General features: G+C 44.4%; 1 protein-coding gene across 2 annotated transcripts in view; it reads right to left on the bottom strand.

Annotated features, from left to right (window-relative positions):
* PLDP1 (phospholipase D P1) overlaps nt 1-25,418 on the bottom strand; it is a 117,588-nt gene that overhangs the window by 34,823 nt on the left and 57,347 nt on the right. For both annotated transcript variants that reach the window (XM_087380233.1, XM_087380234.1), the window contains exons 9-12: nt 8,228-8,367; nt 7,940-8,089; nt 7,688-7,844; nt 7,079-7,600 (exon numbers count right to left, since the gene is read on the bottom strand). In XM_087380233.1, coding sequence (XP_087236359.1) covers nt 7,079-7,600; nt 7,688-7,844; nt 7,940-8,089; nt 8,228-8,367 — 969 coding nt within the window. The remainder of the gene's footprint in view (nt 1-7,078; nt 7,601-7,687; nt 7,845-7,939; nt 8,090-8,227; nt 8,368-25,418) is intronic.

The raw sequence follows: 25,418 nt of genomic DNA, 5'->3' as shown, positions 1-25,418 counted from the left end.
TTTTGTGGTTCAAGAAGTGGCTGGCCAAGTTGGGAATAGTCAAGGAATGCTTGGAGATCGCCCTATTGGTTTTCAGCCTAGAATGCATAGCACAATGGGAGCTCCTGTAAGCATGTTTGGTATGGCAAGTATTGGGAAAGGTATGGCAAACCCTGTTGGCTGGTATGGCAAACCCTGTTATGGGTAATGGCAATATTGGTCAGGCTTTTGTTGTCCACTGAATGGAAGGGTTGTTTCCTATGAGAGTAGAATGTTGCAGGATGCTGAAAGAAATTTGCAAGTATATGAGAAAGAGTTGCTGTCTGTGGCTCATGCTCTTTCTACGTGGGAGCATTACTTGCTAGGGGCTGATTTCACTGTGCAAACAGATCACCAGACCTTCACATATTTTCCTCACTTAGACTAGGTTGTCTGAGAAGCATATGCGTTGAGTCCTAAGTTGGATGCAATGAAGGACTAATATGCAAAGGATGGGAATTCTGCAAGGCTCTATGATTAGTTGTCTGATGGACAGCAGCATTTGGATTATACTCTCAAAGAGGGATTCCTTCAGATGCATGGTTGTCTCTAGTGTTACAAGCAGTTTAGGCTGAGTGTGCATGCCATTGATGTACTGATGCTCTAGTGACAGCAGTTGAAACTTTCTTTGGCCAACTTTGTGACAAGAGATGGATGCTTTTGTAGGAATTTTCCATCATATGTTAGCAAATTAGTGATGTAGCTTACAGGTTGAAGCTACCGGATCTTTGGAGGATTCACAATGCTTTTCATGTGAGTCCCTTTAAGCTTTTCAAGGGTGATGTGCCAGAGGATATGCCTGTTGAGATGCAACCACAGGTTGAGGAGCTAGATGAGATCCTAGTTCCAAAGCATATTTTGGCACATAAGAGAAGGATGATCAGAGGTAGAGTTTCCCACCGCTACTTGGTGAAATTCAGAAATTATTCTTCATTGCATGCAAAGTGGCTGAAAGAGGATGATCTGGCAAATACACCTCAATTATTATAGCTCTATCTAGATGCTTTTCAGCTTGAGCGGACTTCGGTTGTGGCTACTTCAGGATCAGCAGAGCATATGTCTGAAGCATTGCCTGATGCTCAAGAGAGGGATAGTACCTCCTCTGTCCCTTTTCCATAGAAAGGCTCAGATATCTAGAGGTCGCTTGGTGACATTGTATGTTTCACCCGAGGTATTGCTTGCTAACAGTATATCTGCCTTGGGACTTCTATAATCAGTCTACTAATCGCTATGAGTGGGTTTTTGCAATTTATATGGATTGCTATCCTAGGTTCTGAACAATCATATATGATGTCTCAAATGGTAATACATGCTTTCATGATGGTATATTCACATGTGTTTCAGTTACTGCATATCCTTGTAACATCCAAATGCAATCAAGATCGCTTGCCATGTTTCAAGAGGGGTATGTCACAAGGGAGTAAGTTTTGTACTTGCATGTGGGCACGACCCTGGAAATCTAGTTGGCAAGGCCACAAGGTGTGGATGTGCAAGTTTTCTCCCTAGGGAATTGTGCCTTGGGGGTAAATGAGAGGTTTAGGCCCAAGAGGGGCCAAAGAACCTTAGAAATCTAAGTTCGCCATTGGTTTGGTCCCACTATAAGGGGCAAGGGGCAAACTAGATTTTAAGTTGGTCATTGGTTTGACCCCATAGGGCCTAGGGGCAAATTAAAGGCCTTGGGAGCAAGCCAAAACGTGGGCTGCCATGTGGCATGCCCATGCTAACCAAAAAGGAAAGGAATTTTGGGAACAATGTGGGTTGGCCAACGGGCTAAAGACGGGAGTCATGAGTTTGGGGAGAGACCTTTTATGACATACGGAGAAGGGGAAAGCTTGGGCGCCATGGTACAGGTTGCAAGTATGGCCAGCTGACTGTACGGAATGTACAAGTGTACAGGACTGTACGTAACAGTCTGTAAAAGTGGTACGAACTACAAAACAGATTACGAAACAGTCCGTACAATTAGTACGGACTGCAGGGCTGCTGATTCTCACGTACAGATGCTCTCAACGCAGTTGTAGCTGGTGTGGTTGGCCTTGGGACTTGTGCACGAGCAAGTTATGCCGAATTCCAGGTGGGATAAGGCACCAGTGATGCTGAGTTGCACGAGCTCGTGTGTGAGCTTAGTTGAATGCCCTCAGGTTGACTAGGACAAGTTGGTTGCGCTCTTGTGAATTGGCACTTGAGTTGTAAGCTGTTTTGGAGAAGCCTAGTTGGGAGAGTGGATCACCGTGTATGCTTGCATTTTAAGTTCTTGCTTATGAGAATTGTGGGTAGATCAGTCATTCTTTCACCCATTGTTTGGGCTGCTAGTAACAGCTCCCAGGTTTTATGCAGGTGTTTGCATTGATATGGATGCCTATGGTCATTTGGGGGTGAGAGAAGAGCCCAACAAGGCTAATGTTTGAGATATTGATGCCTTCTGAGAGTGGGAAGAACATTGAATGCAAGCGGGATTGAACTCATTGTGTAACCTATTTGTTGGACTCTCTAGTTAATATAGAAATACCGAAAGGGGCGCCAAAGCTTTGGGGCTAGTCTGTGTCCTTGTATTTGAGTGCGAGCACTCTAGCTCTCCCAATCTGTGTTTTAAGTATTTGCTGAATATTTTCCCGTGAAGGCTTTTGGCTGGTTAGTTGTTTTACCTCCCTGTTGTTGGGCTTGAGGCTGGTTTCACTCTCGAAGAAATGCTGCAAGATTATATTCAACCACTCTTCTTGTGTCTCCATAATCCTCAATGTCATGCTAGAAAACCAATTGTAGTTCTTGCAAACAGCCGAACCAACGGTTGGGATAAGTGCCTTCCGTAATCCTCCATGTCTACCTCTCCATGGTCTTCAATGTTCTCCATGTCTTCCTCCTCTACTATCTCTGGGATGTCTTCCAGTGCTTTCGTGTCACCAATCTCAATTGCTTGCCGTCCTCAGATAGTCATTCTGCCCTTTGCAATTTGTTAAAATTCTATTGTTTCCAAGTCCACATGTTTGAAAAATGCCTAGAGTTTCTACTTACTTTTAAACTTGCATGTTGCACGCGACCTCCGTAATCCTCCATGTCTACCTCTCCATGGTCTTCAATGTTCTCCATGTCTTCCTCCTCTACTATCTCTGGGATGTCTTCCAGTGCTTTCGTGTCACCAATCTCAATTGCTTGCCGTCCTCAGATAGTCATTCTGCCCTTTGCAATTTGTTAAAATTCTATTGTTTCCAAGTCCACATGTTTGAAAAATGCCTAGAGTTTCTACTTACTTTTAAGCTTGCATGTTGCACGCGACCTCAGTGTTGGAAACAAACCCACACTTGTCTATAGCATAGCAGAGCTAAAACAGTATGTAGATACATCAATGTCGTTGCAATCACCAACTGAGAACACGAGACATCTAGTGCAGAAGATGTGCCAGGATACTGCATCCACTTTATCTTGCTTCAACACCAGCACACACGTAGACAGAGAGCATTTCTCTGATACAGAGATGTCAAATCCAAGTACAACCAAGTATGCTGAGGTAGGGCACCAAAATCAGGCTTTTTTTGCTGAACCTGCTGATGTAACTTCCTCCTAGATCAACCTGTGCCTCATGTAGGCTTTAGAAGCTGCTCTTGGTTGAGCTCCTCTGATCGCACCCTCATGTACACACACGTACTCTCCCACGAGCTGTATAGGTATGTACCAGGTGGTGCCCTATATAAGTGAGAGCTGCTGGCTGATGGATGCCGGATGCCCCCCCAGGGGGGACCTTTTTAGAATACCTTCCTGTCTAGCCGACCAGTCTGCAGATCTGGCCAACCAGATTGCTGCTTCTGTCAACTTGTCCACAGACTGGGCTGACAATCTGTGCATATGTTGGGTGCATATGTTGGCCGACTCTGCCACGTGGCAGTCCGCCACTGGCCTGATCCATATGCAGGACTGCCGACTGCATTCCGTATACTTCCAACCTCAGCCTGTATACTGCCAACCCTGTTCTATCTGCAACTCTATTGCTAATTGGCAATCTGATCCAAATCCTATATAAGGCCCTGGCTTGCAGGCCCCTCTTGCTGGTCATGTTCCAGCCCCACTTACAGATCACATAGGCTTGTACCAGGACCTAAACAGCCCTGGACAGCAGCCAGCATGGCTGCTATTGTCTCAGCCAGCATGACCAGGGTGGCCCAATAGGATACCCTAAAACAATACAAAGAAGGATCTGTTGTTGCTGTCCACGTGGCAACCTCTCTCAACCCCCTTAACTATATGACATCCTTATCATGTGCCCACATGGCACGTTCTACACCCAACTTGATGTAGGTGTCAAGCAGGGTATTGACCTTATTTATCCAACGCTCAGCTCTGCACATATGGCAAAGCATTCTAAGGAAGAGCAAAACTGAAGGAGAAACTGCAAAAAAAATCTCAGTTTCGGCAGAAAATGCTCCAAAGAGTTGTCTTGACCAATTGCAAATGCTCTCTTTGCTGGCTACTTCAATTTTGGATCAATAAAAAGCTTCGGAAGCTACTCTTTTCCACCAGTTTCAGCCTTAGATTGATTATATATGTTCCAATAACATGTTGAGGTGAAAGGTGGAGCAATGGGAAGCAAAGAGAGGGAGAAAGCAGTCAGCTTTCATTGAATTTGGAAAGAGAGAGCACGTGTAGAGGGTGCACCAGGGTTTCCACAACCCTAGATGGTGTGGCATAGATGTTGCGGCAGGCCAAAAATGTTTATGGAGACACATTCTCTCCCATTGTAGAATCCAATGCATTTGATTGGACAACCACGCTGAGCTTCTGCAAGCATCTTGAACTCTTGAGATTTACCCTGTACTTCAAACACCCTCTTCATCAAATAGGCAAACACCTTGTGAGTGTAGTCATCTATGGAGGTAACAAAGTACTCACAGCCTGCAAGTGATATCATGTCTGTCATGCAGCCCGCTATGTCAATGTGCACAAATTGCAATGGTTTCTTTGCCTGTATGGCCGGATCTTGGAAACCAGATCCATGCACTGTTTCATCTAAATATATTCTTCACATAAGTCCTAATAGGTGGGAGTCCTTGGATTATGTCCCGATCCAGCAACATTTGCACAGCACAAATTGAAAATGTCCAAATCGTTGATGCCACAAATTTGGATCATTGTGTGCCAACATACAAGTTACAGCCAACTTGTAGAAGATAACATCTTTATAAGATGCTAATTAGCTAATACAATGTTCAAAAATCCTTGGGCAGCCCATGGCCTGGTAAGCCGGCTCCCATCAAAAGTCAAGACTGAAAGAATAGAAAAGGAGAAAATATACCTTTGTAAGACTAGAATATATCCAATCATACAAATTCAGATTTTTGTTGTTCTAAAGTCCTAAATTTAATCCATACCTTTGAAAGAACATAGCAAAGGAGAAAAACCCAAAAGGAGAGAACTAAGAGAGGTCGAGCTATCAGGTTCAATAACAATTCAAGGGTCTACAATACAAACATTGTACAAGGCTAGTATATGCAGGAGTGTTTTCAAAGCTAACTGATAGGAACATAACCTATAATATGTTTCTGCTTTGCAAATACTAATTTGCTGGGAGAGCTAACATATTTATTTATGTGTTTATTCATTCATTCATATAAATATATATGAGTCCACGAACATGCCACACTCATCCTCCAAACTTGAACGAGCACACTTTAGTTTTAACATCATGGCAATTACCGATAAGGTTGAAAACCATAACTCCATCACGCATAGCAAGGATATTGACTATGGCATCCCCACCCACACCACAATGCTTAATGATGGGTGTAGAATATCAAATAGACATATGCTCTCCCACATGCACTACTATCCGTACACACTTTTTTTTTTTTGGGGGGGGGGGGTTGAAAATTTGGATACTTTATATTAGACAGTAGCTTCCCCTGAATAGGGAGCTGAAAAGTATATCAGCGGAAGATCTCAGTATATGACAAGTATACACTGTGATCTATGTAATGAGACTGCAGACAATCAAAGAAAGATTGCTGAAGAGAGTGTTGAAAGAAAGGGAAAGGGGAAAAGGTTGGATCACCAAAGACTATGATTTCTATCCTTCCATAAAGTCGCAAGTGCCCAGTAAAGAACCCAAATGGAAAACAACTTAACCCCCTTTCTGCGTGGGTGCATCCCAAAAAGCCAGAAATGCTTCCCAAAGGTCCAAGTAGGAAATTTAGCTCTCAAACGCTGCCAAAGAAGACACAAGAAGTCACGGGTGTATGGACAATGCCAAAGGAGATAAGGCACAGATTCTTGTGGAGCCAAACATCTATGACAAACAGCCGGAGCAATATGTCTATGTGCCAAAAGCTGCCCTCCTCTACCACTTTGCCAGGCAATTCATACGCCAAAGGCAATTTGCCTTATCAGAAACCCAAGGTGGGGTCAGCAAAAATTTATAAAGGAAGGTACTGTAATGTGAGATAGCCTCAAAGGACGGGCCAATGAATCTAGAGAATGAAGAGTCCCACACACACACACACACACCCACCCACCCACACACCTGAGCATACCATTCTATAAAGTTCTTCGCCCTGAGTTTCTATCAACAGTCCACAAATGAAGGACAAATCGAGCTGTGACAAAGTCCAGCAATAAAAGAGAAGCTAGCAAAACTAGTCCACATTCACTTCATCCAAGCTACATTTGCCACATAGACAAGAGTATTTCATTTAAGTCTTTCCCAGTAAACATAAGAACTCTACTCTAGAACCAGTTAATCATTGTGCATGGATTGTGGGTCTGTTGGATCTATCATGATACTACTGCTTGCAAGACTACCAAGAATATACATTCTCATCTTTCATCGCACCTGTTGTCAACATATTTCTTTACCTGCCTTGCCACAAGCCCTTAAAAGCCAAACTTTTGAAACAAGACTGAAGTTTGTGTACCATGATGTTATAATATCTATTTTAAAGCAAATATGATCACTATATGCAGCTGCATATAGTGAGAATGTGTCCCTTACAACTGGCATGGCGAAACATCCTGGAATCTGAATTACAAATAATGAACGATAAGAGATGCAAGACAAGGGCACATATTTGCAGACCTGGCACGAGCATCTCACACGTGGGCCAACCTGGCCAGCTTCACCTTCAGAAGAGACTTGTCCCTCCCTCTCTTGGTTTTGCCACCATTCATCATGAAAACCATTTGGGAGAGCCACTAACCCATTTGAACTCGGGAGCTCTCCTTCACATGTACCTTGGTCATCACCCATCGGCAGGTGTGGTGCATTGCTTCTGGCTTTACCATTGTGGACTGAGGGGGGAACCCTATTTAGAGATCTTGAATTACTCAAACCATCTGTGCAATCCCGACTAGTTGAACTTGTTTCAGCTAACTGCCTGTGGTTTGCTTCCCTTCCTTCATCTTCTTGTGGGAATAGTAGTGGAATATCCTGAAAAGATGATCGGGTAGACATAGTTTGCTGGTCATGTGAGCCTGCTTGTGAATCCTCTTCCTTTATCGGTATGTCCACCGCTTCAGCATTCGAAACATAATGTGGTAGGACCATGTGATGATGGGGAAGCAGTAAAGGAATTCCTGCTTCATTAGGCGCTTTGCTCCGCTGAAAACAGGACACACAAAAACATAGCTTAGCTTACAACACAATTAAGAGTGCCAATGACAAGACCTGGAAAACTATAGTTCAAACCTTGGCATAGTTCCATCGTTGGACAAAATGTCTTGCCACATCACGACATGCTGGGCCCCATATGGCACATTGCACATCATGCCAAGGCATCCTCGGGTACTTCTGACGATCAAGTTCATCCTTCATAGTATCCTCCCATGAGTTGGGCTCCGACTCTCTTTCATTAACAAAAACAGATAGTTATCTCTATTTCTTCAATAAAAGAGAAAGAAATGGAAACATCCTCAAAATATAATTCACTTGACAATATACCTTGGATTATAATAATCCTTGCCCGGCCACGATGTGGTTGAAGAGTCATCAACCCTATGCTCTGGAGTATCATACCTCCCAAAGCATAGATCAAGGCCACCAAGGAAACAGACCTGATGGTCCACAATAACAATCTTCTCATGGTGAGACCTATCATTTGAACAAGAGGAAGCAAACAGTTTCAGATGCTTGCTTCAAATGCATATGCATACATTATACATCTTCTTCAAAGCATGACAGGATGGAGAAAATAGCTTAAGTATTTCTGATATTCGGCCAAATACATACCACAAGTACACACCCGATGAGAAATGATCAGGAAATCGTAGAACCTTCACATTTTCATGGATACTAAGTAGCCGGCGCTTGGAATACATGCTATTTATTTTCAAAGCCAAAGCAACCTCCTTGTACAATAATATGTAAATCTGCAAAATTTTCAAACGTGTTTTAAAGACCTGTAACTAACCATGGAGTCGACAAAAAGCTGCAGAAAACAACTTGTATCTACAATTAGAAATAGTGCTTGACTACTATCAAGTCTTTTACTGGCATGCAAGCCCTATCTATTCTGCAACCCTCTCTGGTACGCCTAGAACCATAGCCTTTTTTTTAAAGGGAGATCATGCTAGGGTATCATACATTGAAACACATCCTTAACTGGAAGAAGCATTTCCAACCATGGAGAAATCAATGATTCACAAAAAGTGAGGCAGATCTTAAAATAAAGGCCTTGCATTGAAGCTTCACAAAGTACCACAATCCCCTGCTAGACATTTGATACTAGTCTTAATTGCAATATTTGCAAAATTGAATTTCCCCATCACGATTGGAGTCATGAAGTTACTTGCTCCACATATTCAAATTTCGCATTGATCATACCCAGCTTGACCTTATACATTCCACACTACGTGAGGATTGGTGTAGATGAGCCTAAACTCACCGGGTATTGCACTCGCATTCTAAGAGCTTGTGTAAACTAAGTTCTCATCAAAGAATTCTTTAAGAACGTGCAATGCATTGCCTTGCAAATAATAGAGGTTGTGCACTTGAATTAACTTGATGGCATGCAATTGGAGGCTAGAAAATGAGGTACTTGCTCCAAAGTCTCCTGCAACAATGGTAGAGGAAAGGTAGGTATTTGCAGGTTGAAAAGTGCATCTATAGGGCCAAAGACGGCAGCTGGAGTTGCTGGTTATCTTGCACTGTCGAACGGCACTAGGTGTGTTATCAAGCTGTCAATTACAGAGGACAATCAGGTTCAAGAAGAGACAAATATCATAGGTCTGCTTTGGGCAGTCAGATTGTCCATAGTCTCCTGCAGGTCAAAGAATGGAACCATAAAGCTGGAGACCCTAGTTTGGACCCCTTCTGCAGCTCATCACAGCTTCTTGGCACAGTCAGTTGCTTATGCATCTGCTTCACCTCAGAGCAGTAGCTAATGTAATTTAGGCAAAGACTCAGAGCTGGAGCAGAGGGTGCTATTGTTAGAGGATTGGTCACTGGCCAACTGTGAGCCCCCATCTGAGGAGGACAAAGGTTTAGTGGACAGAAGTATGTATGTTTTGGTCAGTTTTGGGAGGCTCTAGCCCCCTCCTCCCCTATATAAAGGGAGGTCTTTTGCACACTCCAACCAGCCACTGAAGCCCTCCAAGACACCAAGACTAAAGGAGTGTTAGGACAGATGTCTTTTTGTAGATCTTAGCAAGAGCAATCATCCTTGATTACAGTTGTACCCAACAATGGGGGGGTACCTCGTACTCCCGCTCCCACTCCATCTCCCGCACTAGGACCTGTGCAAAAGGAATCGAAGTCAGTCCGAGAAAATGGGCAAAGGTGATAAGGAGACGGACAAATCCAAGAAAGACGACAAAAAAAAAAAAAAAACAGCCAACACAACTAAAACTCGAGGATGTGAACACACGCTACAACCGGAGTGGACTTGGGGTTGACGGCAAGGCAAAGGCGGGATCCACCTTAGCTTCAACTTCAGCCTAAGTCTCTGCTTCTACCTTAGCCCCTGCTTCAGCTTTAGTTTCAGTTCCAGTTCCAGCTCCCACTCCCGCTTCAGTTTCAGTTCCAGTTCCAGCATCTATATCTCCAGCCACGGTTACTATCAGATGACAGACAGTGACATACCCATCACATCGGCCCCCTCCCTTTCCTCTGGGATAGGGAGGTTGTCACAGTCCTCATCTGTCCCCTCCTCCCCCGTTATAGCTCTCGCACTAATTATGACACCTACTTCAGAGGTATCATACACTGCTCCACATTACACTTGACCTTTCTCTCCCCTCTCCCTCTCAGTCAGCCTACGCTCCCACATCCCATTGGGATCGCCTCATCCATGCCACTATCATCTATGTACCTCACCCAGCTCACCCAATCATCGCCCAACTTCCGGCCTCATCACCATACTTTTATGTCACATCCATTCCAGTTTCAGCTAGGACACGGACGGGCTGACACACCAGAGGCCTGGGAGACCTTGCTCATGGAGGTACACAGTATCCGTAAGCGCGAGATGAAGCTGACACGCTTCACATAGGAGCAGGTCTGCTTCAACCAGGAGCAAAGCCGCATCATACAGGAACAGGCTTGCACCATTCGGGAGCAGGCTGGTCTCATTCAAGGACTCAAACACGATATCTCGCAGCTCCAGCAAGAGGTCACAACCATACACATAGTCCCAAGGAGCACCGCGGTTGTTGAGGCACACATTGCAAGCATGCAATCTATAATTGAGGAGACTTCCAGATGGGTTGACATGGCCAAAAGGGAACCCGCAAGGGTGACTATTTCGGCTACCCTCATGGAGCAGCACTAGAGAGCCAGCAAGGCTCTCAACATTAGAGTCTGTGTCATGTGCATGGTGTACCTAGGGTTGGATAGCAAGTTAACGTGGGTTACGGGATAGCATAGGGCTAGATGGCTATTTTTAGCCGAGATTGCTATATATAGAGATTGATTCATATATAGTGCTCGCTTTATATGGAGGGAGCTATTCATAGCATTGTGCTATCTATAGCAGGTTTCCTTCTATATAGAGGGAGGACCAGTGCTATTGTGTAGATCAGTTGAGCGCTCCTCAACTGATGGATGGAACTTGGACCCAGGCCGGGACTCTAGCCATCTACATGGCGGATCATAGGTGGTGTATCGAAGGTCCTCTGGACGGGTTTAGGTGGTATGGGACGCCTGGGTTAGATACGGGCCTATGGATGAGTCGAGCTATAGCCCACGTGCTCGGGGGTGGTCGGGAGGATCAAGGCACCTGCGCTATGATTCTGGTTGTATTGAGGACGAGATTCTAGGTCAGTGATAGGATCAGATCCTGCCGGGTCGTGTTATCTGGTATCAGAGCCGTCCTATCACGATTGAATTGAACGCGAGGTATGCAGAAAAGATGTCTTCCGGGTATGCTTTTTGAGATTGCTCTTGCAAATCTGATTCATGTATGGGCTGAATCGTTGGTTGATGATGTGACTCATGATTGGGAGAGTTGTGGAAGAAATAGAAGTCCATAGGCTGTGTGCTCTTTCTCGGTTGCTACGTGTTTGGAAATCGTGATTCCCTAAGAAGGGTAGGCGATGAGAAGACTTGATGCTTTCAGCAAGAGATATGAGGATGGATCGTTTCTGACCTATAACTTCCCATGCTTGGGTTGTTGATGTGATTGGCTGTGTGGGGATGCGTGAGAGTGGACTGGTTAGGGAAAGAATCCGCTCTAGGTTCTCAAGGATGAGATTCGTACCCTAGAGACCTAGATTTGCTGCAGTTGAGAAGTAGGAGGAAAGAGAGGGTGTTCGTAAGCCAGAGAACGGCTTGTCTAGGAAATTCAGGCATCAGAGATAGGGGCGATATGATTGGGGCAGGCGCTTGGCTTTGGGAAGGAGCATATGGCCTGATTTTAGCGCCTTTTGGCTATTTTTGGCTGGCTGGAGAAAAGCGGGACCAAATATTTTAAAAGCGAGACTGTTTTTGGTTTAAAAAAACAGGTTGCTTTTTTGTTTTTCTCTAGCAAGGAAAGCACTTGCTCTAAATCAAGCACCTACCCTAAATTCGCCTAGCTTTTGATGGCTCTTCCTGGCTATTTATATACCCGGGATTTCTCTCTCTTTCTCACTTCAGCAATTCAGCGCATGAAAGCGAATTTCCCACCCTCTTTCTATCTGAGATCAGCCTATCAGATTCTGCCATCTTTCTTGCTGTCCTCTACTCGCCTTCTTCCTTGATTCCACGCAGCACCAGATTCTCTCTTGGGAAGAGCACGTGTTTGGACGCAGATGTTTTTCTTCTAGTCCCTCTCCCGTGCGAGATATTTTCCAGCCATGGAAGGACATCAAAGTAATGAGACACCTACGTTGGATTACTGTTTTATTGAGATGAAGGATGAGGCTACATCAGAGGTTATTCCTCGTAGACCTCATGACCTGCTACGAGAGATGGATTCCTTGATGGATGAACTTTGGGCAGCTCTTCACTACTATAAAACCCCTCCGTACCAGAAATATATTGAAGAAGGCTCATGCTGTTCTAAATGTAGACAGCTTGTTTTAGAGTCTTTATACCGCTTCTGAGTTAGTGAGAAGCGATGAAGCAGTTGAAATCCTCAGTTTTGACCGACACCCAATTATTTTTGGCTCGACTGGATCTTTTGAACCACGTTTGGTTCAAGATGTTCCCCAATTTTGTAGGAATTATGTTCTAAATTGTCTTCTTATTAAATTGAACAAGTTTTGGTTAATTTGGGTTTAATTTGTAACTAGTGGCATTTATAATTTGATTGGTCTTTTCAAATTATATAACGTGTACTTTTGTTCCATATATCTTGCAGTTTTTTAGATATATGGTACATTGAGGATGCCAGAGACTTTGTTACATCTTAAACTGGACTTAACTAAGAGAATTGGATTTCCCTTTCTAGAATCTTGGTGCATAGATTCCTGTTTGGTTTCTATTTGAAGTTTTGATCTCAATGTGATTGTGAGTTATGACGTTTCTTCGAGTTACCATTGGACATATGAAGGTTCTTATTAATTAGACCATGATGCGTCTTGTTGGATACCTTCTTTGAATCATGTCCAAAGGCGGGGTCATTCTGATTCTCGCTCTTTTAGCCCGAGGTCATGGATAGTCCGGATTCAAGAGTTGTTAGGGATGCTACCTACTAGTTTTCTTCTTTGACCTATTGGTTGGGGTATTGTAACACAAGGGGATGATATAATCACATTAAGAAAAGGATTGAGAACGGATTTGCCACCCTGACTCAATCTGGGATCATCTGAGTTGAAGAGGGATTGGCTACCTGATTCACTCATATTGTCCACCGAGTTTTTTATTTGTAGTATACTTTGGTGGTATGGGACACTAAGGTATATTACATTTAAGATTCTCTGATGTGGTGGTATAATCCAGCGTGAAATAATACCCAAGGACCTCTAGGGTGAAGTACAAGTAGGCTGAATTGAATTGGGGACAACCTGATTAGATTTTTGACGAGGGCTGACTAAGATTCTTTACCCTGAGAGACGCCATGTTTTTTTTTTTGGGTTCAACCCTGGAGCTCCATAGTCTAGACTCAATCTCAGGGAGGGTTACCGCATATCTTCTGATGCTGGTATGTCAGTGCCTTGTTTGGAACTTGATGTTCCTAGATAAGAGATCCTAAGAACTGGATGATCCTGTGATTGGAGTGGTTTTGTTGTGCACAAGTTTATACAGGATATTCAATAGTGGATCTTGTTTTAAGAGGTTTTGGAATGTATGTTTCCGTAGTCTTTGGATCACATAGGATGTTATTCCTATGATGGTTGACTATATTCATGTCTAGAACAGTACCATTGACTGGATATAGCCAACTGAATTTTTACTGATTATCCTCATGTAGGGGCCTTTCGAGGATAGATGAAGGGGACCATATTTTTTGGTCAGGATTTTGTCCATTGATACTTCCATGAAGATTCTTCCATCATGAGTTATGAACGGACACCTAATTGTTCTGTGATGGAAAGTCTGTCATGTATTTCAACTCAAGAATTTGAATTACAAGGGTATTCCGTTGAGGGATTTTCTAAATACTAAGTAATTCAAGAATTAGGGTTGATAGAAATTGCAACCCAAAAATTGGCCTCGAGGGGTTCAATTGATGGGGTTGTTCGAACAATGATTCCTCGATCTCAACCTAAGATTTTGAGTTCAAGGATACTCAATAGATAAGGTTGATAGAATCATTTACCTTCAGATACAGATTTTACCATGCTTGGGTACGGATATGTCAACGGAATTAACTCTGTGGATTCAGGCGTTATTGGATTTCTCAAGGAGAATACTCGACGATACGTAACCTTGTTTAGATTGAGAGATTTACTTTCCTTGGGTTAGTTATCAAAGATTGTGGCTTTGGCCTTATATTTTTTTTTATTTGAATCTCATGGAAAGTATAGCATACTCAAACTGATAGTCAGAGTATAGTTATTGGCATTGACTCATCTTCACAGAGAGTTTTCGGGCTTTCTAGTGAACTCAGGAGTGAGTTCTTAGAGGAAGGGGAGTATGTCATGTGCATGGTGTACCTAGGGTTGGATAGCAAGTTAACGTGGGTTACGGGATAGCATAGGGCTGGATGGCTATTTTCAGCCGAGATTGCTATATATAGAGATTGATTCATATATAGTGCTCGCTTTATATGGAGGGAGCTATTCATAGCATTGTGCTATCTATAGCAAGTTTCCTTCTATATAGAGGGAGGATCAGTGCTATTGTGTAGATCAATTGAGCGCTCCTCAACTGATGGATGGAACTTGTGGACCCAGGCCGGGACTCTGGCCATCTACATGGCGGATCATAGGTGGTGTATCGAAGGTCCTCTGGACGGGGCTCAGGTGGTATGGGACGCCTAGGTTAGATACGGGCCTATGGATGAGTCGAGCTGTAGCCCATGTGCTCAGGGGTGGTCGGGAGGATCGAGGCACCTGCGCTATGATTCTAGTTGTATTGAGGACGAGATTCTAGGTCAGTGATAGGATCAGATCCTGCGGGGTCGTGTCACTGTGGGATCCTAAGCACTGAGGCTACACTAATGATAGATGCAACAGCCTTCGTGGCCACTGCTCTAGGTGTGGCTAAGCACAGGATCGAGAGGGCATGGCGGGTGGGGAGAGACCCCAACCGAGAGAAGGCCCTGATCATACGGTTTCATGACGCCCAGGCACGACTTTCAACTTTACGACGCAAGTCAGTCCTACGAGATCAGCCAACAATCTCCATGGATGAGGACCTCACCTCCCTATAGGTTGAGGAGAGGCGCTCCTTGTTGCAGCAGTAGGATCAGGCCCGAAAGGAGGGGAAGTGGACAGTGGTACGAGAGGGACGACTTCTTACAAGCCCCCGTCCAGCACCAGCCCCCTCCCCTACATAGGGAAGCGGGGTCTATGAGACTCAAATATCAAAGACCCTATCTTGCACCATTTGGAGTTGTCATGGTACCTTATGGTCAGAACCAGAGAACTTTTCGGAATCTTACACAAGTCACGACATAGTCTTTTACACAGAGACACATCAAAGTCCAGAGCCCCCACTACCAGTAGTCATCGGGTACACATGGGAGTCTGCCTAAAGAGATGAGATAAGGGATACAGGGGGAGTGCAAGGGTCAGATGGAGTAGCAGTCCTTTACAGATCAACACTGTTTGGGACCATTTCAGTAGAGCTGAGAGATGCACATTCTAGGTTTCTTTGGATCTGGATCCGACACTTGGACAACCGGGATCTATTTGTTGCAGTATGCTACTTCCCTCTTGAGACCTCCCATTTTGCTAAAGATACTTGAGATGAGGATGAGACATCTCCATTTATAGCTCTTTATCAGTCCATTGTTGACTTTTTTAGACGCAGAGAAGTCCTCCTAGTTGGGGACTTCAACGCGAGGACATGCACCTGTCATATAACACTCCTCGACTTCACGGATAATTCCATTCTACTACCAGACATTGACAGGTGCAGACTTGAATGCATAATTATACCATTAATTATACCAGACATGCACCTGTCATATAACACTCCTCGACACTCAGGTCTGGTATAATTATGCATGCACACTTTAAGGCATCCCAAATCAGCCTGTCCCTAGCCTCTCACATATGCCACGCTCCACATCCTGTACCCTCTTCACTAAGGGGGGGGGGTAACGGATGCCGCAATGAAACTTCATAATGGCCGAGTAAAGGATCATGAGGGACTATGCACTGAGTTCATTGCATATGAAATTAACCTCCTAGCCCTGATCTTAGCAAAGCTCTTTAATGAAGCTGTTTGTTTGGGGTTTCCACGCACTTGGACCATCAACACTATCTCACCCATCCACAAGGCAGGGGATCCCATCAGCTCAGAGAATTACAGGACCATTATGATTGGACATGTCATGTCCAAGATTTATGCATCAGTGCTTGATTCCGAGATCAGCAGAGTTGCGGAGTATCGAGGACTTAGAGCAACAGGATAGGCTGGATTCTAGAGTGACCATGGAACCATGGACCACATTCTCACGCTCAAGTGCATCATCGAGGAGACGAGGGCATGGAAGCAGAGGGTTTACTGTTGCTTTGTGGATTTTCGCAAGGCATTTGACATGATTCCGATAGCCCGCCTCATACGGCGCCTACAGGATTTGGGTTATGACCAGGAGATCATTTGGGCTGTCATGGCACTTTACGAGAGAGTTTCAGGCAGAGTCCGGTCAGGATCTTGGCGGACAGATGAGATCATGAGCACTATTGGGGTCAAACAAGGGTGTCCATTATCACCTACCCTATTTGACCTCTACATTGACGAGCTTGAGACAGTGATGCAAACACAGGGGAGGTTGGTTGCTCTCTTGCGGGCATGCTGATCCAAATATTGCTTTATACAGATGACGTGGCTCTTTTGTCTTCCTCAATAGAGAGGCTCCAGAGACACCTTGACGCACTACAGTCCTTTTGTGAGTCTCATGATTTGAAGATCAACCTGGGTAAAACGAAGGTTATAATCTTCAATGCATCTCAAGCTATCATGCGCCAAGTGCAGTTCACATTTGATGGGTCACCTATTGAGATAGTTTCATCATACATGTATCTTGGGGTTGTCTTCTCTGGACCAATCTTCGCTATGAGACCCGCCATGCAAGCACGCTTAGGTAGAGGATATGCTTCATTGGCTAGACTAGAGAAGCAATGCTTCCGCTCACACTTTGGCAGCCCCTGTTGGGATCCAAACTTGTCGGATACAAAGTGGGCTCGTGTGGAGCAGCTACAAATTCTCATGTTATCACGGGTGATTCGCGGTAAGCCATCCGTTTCTCACCAGATCATTCAGGCTGAGTTTGGGTCATCCCCATTACAGCTAGATGCTGCATTTCAGGTCATCACGTATCTGTACCCAGTCAGGGAGTATGGGGATTACACTTTTGGGCGAAGCAAGCTACCATGGCTAGCACTGTCCTCTTCTATGGCACTTTCAGCAGGAGGGGACTAGAGATGCTGGTATGCGTGCACTTTGAGCGACTGGGGCTCCACATGGATAGACTCCCTCCCTTCCAGTACAGCATGGACGCTCCGTTTTCTCCCCTCCTATCACACAAGGTCAACCAGGTTATCCGTGAGGATCTCTTATAGCTACACACATTCCGAGAACCTGGTTGAGACCGAGTGAACTCCCAGTTAAGCTTAGCTTCTACAGAGATCACTGCTTACATATCACAGAGGAAGGTTTCATTGACCCACCAAGATACACACAAATCTACTTACCCCACTCATTGAGGATCTCTCTCGGGTAGTTCTAAGTCTCTTCACATAGACTTTGTATCGAGAGCAACAGAGGAGAGCGCCTACCCAGGGAGAGGCGCATAAGCACATTATGTGATGTGCAGGAGGTTGAGACAGAGGAGCACTTCATCTTGAGGCGTCTTGTTTACTATGAGATCCGAGGAAGTTTCTACTGCCTCTTCATAGATAGCTATGGGGTTTTGGACCGATTCCTCTCCTATCAAGACCAGAGGTGTTTGGCAGGCTTCGTTCATGAGGTACTCAGACATCGCGAGAGGATCCTTCAAGCACGGAGACAGAAGCAGACTTCTTCCTTGGTTGATCCCTATCAGAGCTCTATCATGGAGTTTTTTCAGCCAGATCACATGGACCCCCACAAGACAAGGCCTCAACATGACCAGTGACCCGATAGCTCAGACAGAGGGTTGCCACGCAGATTACACTTAGGGATATCCCCTCCCTGTTTAGAGTCAGAGCCCGCCGACTGATAGGGGTTACGGTAGCCCTTGTTAGGCACAAAGGTATGACCAAGATTCTCCAACCTTTTTCTGCATGCATTGATGCATTCTTGGCTGACCTGCATCTTCTGAATTTTTCTTTGATGGATGACCTAAATCACTCCTAGACTGAGAGCCATCAAACTGAGGCTTATTTTGGCCTTAAGCCAACAAGGCTTGATCATCATCATGAACCTTAACAGACATATTTTTCCTTATCTGTTCTTCCTGCAAAACAACAGCCCCACAAGTTCCTAGAAGTAAGTGGAGCTATACTACCCCTCATGGACAAATTCAGAGAAGTATGAAAAATCGTTAAGTCACTCGTAAAGAATTAAGAGTTGTAGATATAAACCAACTAGCCAGTATGACTTCATCAAAGTTCAGCAATTGCCTCTAGTCAAATGATCTCACATTGAGTCACCCTTCAACATCTTGGTGATATCAAGCTCTCTTTTCAAGAAAGAGACCCTGGTCTCATTCCTTGCTTGATACATATCCTCCAAGGTATCCCAAGCTTGCTTGGAACTGATATGAGGTATGAGGAACTCTTAACAGACAAGGCAACGAGTGACAAGTCATGGGCATCTTTGGCATCCCATCTCCGCACGTCGTGAGTAGGGGCAACACACATGCAATTGGTACAATAGGCCTCACATGTGCTTGTTGTCTATCACAGGAATGGCCTCCTTGCTAAGGTGTATCAGGAGCAATGGATGCATCTTCTGGACAAGCATCTTCACATATAACAAAACCCCATACACTCTTTGCAACCAAAAGATTATTTACCACAAGGCTCCACAAGGAATAATTGGTGCCATCCAATCCTCTTGGAACAAAACTCCCAAAGAATCTGCTGGATTTTGATTCTGATTCAAAGCCATCTTCGAAGCCGATGCACAAACAATCCCAAAACTTCAGCAATCACAACAAAACAATGCTCCAAAAGCCAATACTTGGCTAGGCAAATGCAGCCTGAAAATATCAGTTCTGAACCAACAAAATGGACTCTTTTGACATTACCAAAGAGAATCCAATCAGCCCCAAACAAGCCAATTCTTGGCTCAAGCAAAACACAACCCCACTGAAATCTGTGTGTACCTAGTGAATATCCCTAATGTAAGGCAGTAAAACACCTCAAAAACAGTCCCAAAAGTGACTCTAAATTGCTCCAAACGAAACACACTTAATCCCCTTAGTCAAACCTTGACTGAACAAGCAATAAAAAGACTTTTTTTCAACTCTATTTTTGTCAAACAGTAAATTTCTGAACTGTAGGAGTTGAAGATGCACCCAAGAGTGCAAATCCTGAGCTGTCCTGGTGAAAAACTAACTGGAAGAGGCCCAAATCATAAGGCAACAGCTCCAGGAGCATTAAAACAGTCACCAAGAGGGTCGAGCAGCAAGTAGAAGTCCAAATAGATTTGAAAATGACCACGAAACTGTTCCAGAATGTCAAAAACTGAGGCAGCGGCCTGTCCTGAAACTGTTCCTGCATCTTTGAATCAGCAAATAAACATCCAGAAAGTGGGTCAATCACTCAAGAAACAGCTCTATCCATAAAAACTCGGTGCAAAGTTCCTCCTAAACAGAGGCGGCCAACAGAAAATTTTCTTCAGAAGCAGGGTGATTGCTACATTAGTGCAAAACAATAGCAAAACAGGTCAAAATGTGCAAAAACAACAGCACCTCTTGGAGAAAAGGCTCTAGACAGTAATGCCTTTTGCAGAAAAGGCTCTAAACTAGTCGCCTAGGTCTAGAAATTCTATAGGAGATGCAGGTTGCACAAATTGATGCTGGACAGCAGCAATTCTCACGTCAAAATTGCAGTTCTTCATGACAAAAGTGACCGAGCGGAATTGAGCTTTGTGTACCTTGGAAGCGGAACCTGGAATCTGGAACCTGAAAGCCATGTAACTGATCTATGTATACCTCCTCATCCGGGGTTCCGATCAAGAATGCAGATTTAATGTCAGTCTGAAATATGGACCAACCATGATGGGTAGCCAAGGCAACAACTGTCCGAATAGTCATCATACGGGCTGTGGGGGCAAAGGTCTCACCAAAGTCAAGTCCCTCTAACTGAGAATAGCCTTTTACCACCAATCTGGCCTTACACTTGTCCAAGCTCCCATCAAACTTGAACTTAAGTTTGTACATCCACTTGGTACCGATACCCTTTCACGTACACCTAGTCTCAAGTGTCATTCTTCATAATAGCATCCATCTCTGCCTTCATGGCAGCCTACCACTCTGGAATATCCTTTGCATCCTCAAAGGATCTTCGCTCGTCGATCTGAGCCACCATGGCGAAGTTTATGGAGTGAGTCTTCATATTATGAGAGACCACCGAACTCCAGAATTACTCTCAGGGATGTCTATGACCCGCGAGGGTTGCAAGGTTCTCAAATACCTCATTGGTAACTTTTTCTCTGCACAGGCTATCTTCGAAGGTGGCTCTCGCGCATCTTGCTTAGCCTCTAGCTCCTCGGACTCTTCAACCTTGGTTCCTTGAATTTTTCAGCCTTCTCCACATTCTTCACAGTCGACTTGGGTGGGGGTAGGGCTAGAACTTCCTGAATCTCCTCCTGTGGCTAGGGCTCTGTCTCCTCAAAGGCCACATCCTAACTGAAGATTGTCTGTCACTTCACCGGTCAAAGAGGCGGTAAGCCTTTGATTCTTCACTATACCCGACGAAGATACTGAAGGCATATGGTGGAAAGGGAGAGAGAGAGAGAGAGAGAGAGAGTAGGCTAAGGAGAGAGAAAGTGATACTCAAAGAGATACATAATGAGCTTGAAATGAAAGGACTAGAGCAAAGAACCAAAATGAAAGTACTCACATATAGACCAAAGAGCTTATTGCTTGATACTTGATTTATTTGACTATAGACAAGTACATCTCTTATATAAGAGCACACACACACATATGAACACCTATGCATATGGGATAACTCCCAACGTGACACGTGGCATCCATAGGACACACTAGACTAGAACTCATGCTAGAACACACTAGAACACACCAAACTGACTCAACTTGGCTTCATATTCTAACACCCCTCCATGAAGGCAAGGTGAGAGACTACTGGAATGGAACCAAGGACAGAACATGACAGTGATAGGACTACTAAACTATGCAATGTCTGAACTAGACATGGCTCCGATGCCAACGCAGAGGCTGAAGTCTACTAAGCATGGTTCTGAGGTCGGATTGAGCACTCACATGGCTTTACGTCCCAAACATGACTCAGAGGCTCATGTCTTGGATGCATGAACAACTCAGAGGTCTAGAGGACCAATGCACCAATATCCTAGAACTCATATGCCAAGCCTGATAACTAGACCCTATCAATGCCAATACATGGCTCCCATAGTACATTCCCCTCTTGACTCCAGGGACTAACTAGAAACATGGAGTCACACACCATAAAAGAAATACATCATTTTAGGAGGACAATCCAAGGCAAAGGACCTTTATTGACTCTTCAAACATTCATTTTAGAGGGACTACTCAAAGCAGAGAGCCTTTAACTCAAACATATAAAAAATTTATTAAAGATTTCATTCATTTTATGCATAGCAAGGGCAGAGAACCCATGAGCCCGAAGTAGCTACTGCACAAGAGTGTGCACATCCTGATACGAAGAGGTATGTCAGTGAAGAACCAGGCGAGGATGCCCTCGAATGATGTGTCAATGAAGGTCATAGGAGCAGCTACCAAGGGAGATCATGTCATGACTCTCAATGTGCCGATCGGAGAGTCACCGAATGTGAAGAAGAGGCTCAAAAAAATGAGCGAAAGTACTTAAGGGAACTGCCCAGTTGAAGAGCAAATCGTGGGCAGCTCAAATCAGATTCGTGAGCACCAACGGGAAGCCCGAATGAAGGCGGTAGCAGAGGTAATCTATGGCGGAGTCAAGTGCAGATTTTTGGCATGTATCCTGAGGGCAAAAGCAGCTGCAAATGGCGTGAAAATTGAGGGCAGGGGCGGCGGCAAGTGGTGCTGCAATCGAGGCTGGAGCAGCTACTATCGGCGGCAGTCCCGAGGGCAAATGGTGAGGGCAGGAGTGTGGGCAGCAGTCCCGAGGGTAGCAGGTCCAAGGCAGACGGGCAGGCAGGTGTACGGGTCTATCGGGCAGGCTGGTACGGCACGAGACTGCACAGAAACAGTCCGTACAGGCTGTACAGGCTGCTTACAGTCCGTATGGCCTGTACAGCCTGTTTGTAGGTCGATGGAGCAGTTGGAGGCGAGGCTACTAAATCGGCTGATGGCGAGGCAAAAGAAGCGGCCATTGGCAAGGCATTTTGGGCTGAAGAAGGGGTAGTTGATGGCGAGGTAGATCAGTTCCAAGTCAGCTCCGAAGGTGAGACTAAGGAGTGGAAGGGAGCTCAATCATGGAGGAGAGAGGAGCTTCCATTTGCGGGCTTCTCTCATCCTCTAGGTAGAGAGGGAAGACCGGGAAGGTAGGAAAGGAGGCTCTAATACCACATGAAGGCACATGGTGAAAAGGGAGAGAAAGAGAGAGAGAGTAGGCTAGGGAGAGAGGAAGTGATAGTAGATACTCAAAGAGATACATAATGAACTGGAAATGAAAGGACTAGAGCAAAGAACCGAAATGAAAGTACTCACATGTAGACCAAAGAGCTTGTAGCTTGATACTTGATTTATTTGACACTAGACAAGTACAGCTCTTATATAAGAGCACACACACACATATGAACACCTATGCATATGGGATAACTCCCAATGTGACACGTGGCATCCATAGGACACACTAGACTAGAACTCACGCTAGAGAACACTAGAACACACCAAACTAGCTCAACTTGGCTTCATATTCTAACAGATACACCTCCTGCTCTTGGAATCCAACTTCATCCTTTTGTCCTTATGCACATGTATGAAACATTAGAACCGAAAATCCTTAAATCAGAAATAGTCGATTTCGTACCATGTGAACAGAGTGTTCATGGATTCACCCCAATAAGACTTAGAGAGGTTCTTCCCTCTCAACATGGTGAAACCCATCTCTGTGATTGTTCAATGCCTGCATTCAACAACACCAATTTGCTGAGATATGTGGGTTGTGGTAAGCCAGCACTTGATTCCATGCTTCTTGCAGAAAGTATCGAACTCGCAGGAGGTGAACTCCCTACCTCAATCAGTTCGGAAAGCTTTGACATCCTTCCTTGTGTCCTTTTAGCAAAGAGTAACGCGAACCTGCAAATGAGTTTATTGACATGGGCCTGCATTTGTCGGAACGAACCAACTCCAACAGTCCCTTGGCCCTTGATTTGCTTCCTGTGGTAATCTCTCCCGCTGTTGCTTGCCCTCCAAGCAAGCTCTACAGACTCTGTCAGAACCTGTAATTGGTGTAAGTCCATCCACCATGTTTGACTTTTGCATTTCTGTCAGAGTGCCATAGTTGACATGTCCGAATCTCTCATGCCACAATTTCGAGTGTCCATGGTCCCCATGTACTATTAAGGCAAGTAATTGATATAACCCATTCTTCCTATCCATTCTACTTGGATGTGACGGTGACCTCTCCATTTTCGAAGAGTATCAACATCTTATGCTGTCCATCTTACTCAAGATGAGAGCAAATTCTTACAAATATTTGGCACATGAAGTACACCGAAAATTACATTTTCTTGTCTCGCAGCTGTGATGAATGGTATACTGCCTATACTCTTCACACGGCATGTCCGACTATCCCCCACTGTCACCTTTAAATCGGGATGAGTACCTTCCATAGTCTTGAACCACTCCCTTTTGTTGGACATGTGTTTCAAAGCCCTAATGTCCACATATCAGCCCTCCTTGTCCTCACTCACTACATAAGTAGTGTAGTGCTCAATGAGTAGGAAGAGCTCACTTGTAGTGACATTGGCCAATTTTTCTTTGGCTCCTCCTTGTTCTTGAACTCCAGCTTCCACTTTAAGTCTGCCTTCTCCTTCTGGCAATCCTTTGCATATTGACTAAGCTTCTCACAGTAGAAGCATTTCACCTTTTTCTTCTTCTCTACGTCCTTTGCTTTGCCACCCTTGGAAACCTTAGACTTCCCCTTGCCTGATTTGCCTTTTGCCACAAGTTTGTCGCCCTCCTTGTTGTACAGCTTTTCCTGGGACTCCTCCTGTGGCAATAAGGGCCAAGTTCTTCAAACGTGAGAGGCTTTGTCATTTGGCCTACTGTGATAGTCGTGATGGAACTCTTGAAGCTCCTTAATAGCATGCCAAGTGTCATCAGTGTTAGCTGACATCAATCCACTTTCTAACCAACAGAAGCTAGTTATTATTAGTATAACGAGTGCTAGCTAATAAAGCCTTAAAGTTAGACCAATTAATGTTACCTTCCCCAAAATCATGAAGATTATTCATGTTTGACCTAGCTAAAAAGTTATACCTTTCTCTATATATGTTTCTTCTAACTTTTTTGTTTTGATTTACCGAGCTAGACCCAACTAAATCACCTACCAAAGAGACAAGACCATCACTAGAGTTTCCAATGTTGTTCGGTGAGTCAAACGATCCAACATTGGGGAACTTGCTTGCACTCTCCCTGCCCATCCCAAGGCAGTTCTCCCTTGCTATATCCCCTAACTCTAGCACGAGCGAGACTAGTATTTAGGGGGGGGCTTGCTTGCACAATCGTTACTCGTCCCAAGGTAACTCCTCCCTTACTACTATAAGGGAATGTCACAGGAGCCAGATGACATCCCAGGAGATTGTCCTGTTGGTTTCCAAAAGGCGAATTCATCATAGCATGTATCGCTAATGCCAATATATCCCCAAACTGGCGATTATAGTTAGGGTTAGCCAGGGCCCCAAGGCCACTGTAAGAGCTTAATCAACCTAGAAGCACCAAAGAAAGAGAAAGAGAAAAGGAAAGTTACCAATAATTTAAAAAATAAATAAATAATAAAGCGGTCATACAGTGAAATAAACCAAGGAGTGCAACTAAAACAAAACGCAAAAGCATACTTTTTAAAGAAATAAAATTAAAAATAAAATAAAATTAAGGGGGAGAGAGACAGAATTAAAAATTTTTAAAAAATTTAAACAAAAAGAAAAGAATTAAAATAATAATAAGAATAAATGAGAATAAGATGATACTCTCGGTCCACCGGCAGGAGATAGAGCCCTGCTCTCTTCAGGATGTACCACTTACTCTCTT

Source organism: Dipteris shenzhenensis, chromosome 10, assembly GCF_047967505.1.
Source record: "Dipteris shenzhenensis isolate YYH24624 ecotype China chromosome 10, Dip_SZ_1.0, whole genome shotgun sequence".
Lineage (NCBI taxonomy): Eukaryota > Viridiplantae > Streptophyta > Polypodiopsida > Gleicheniales > Dipteridaceae > Dipteris > Dipteris shenzhenensis.
This window is presented reverse-complemented; position numbering and strand designations above follow the sequence as displayed.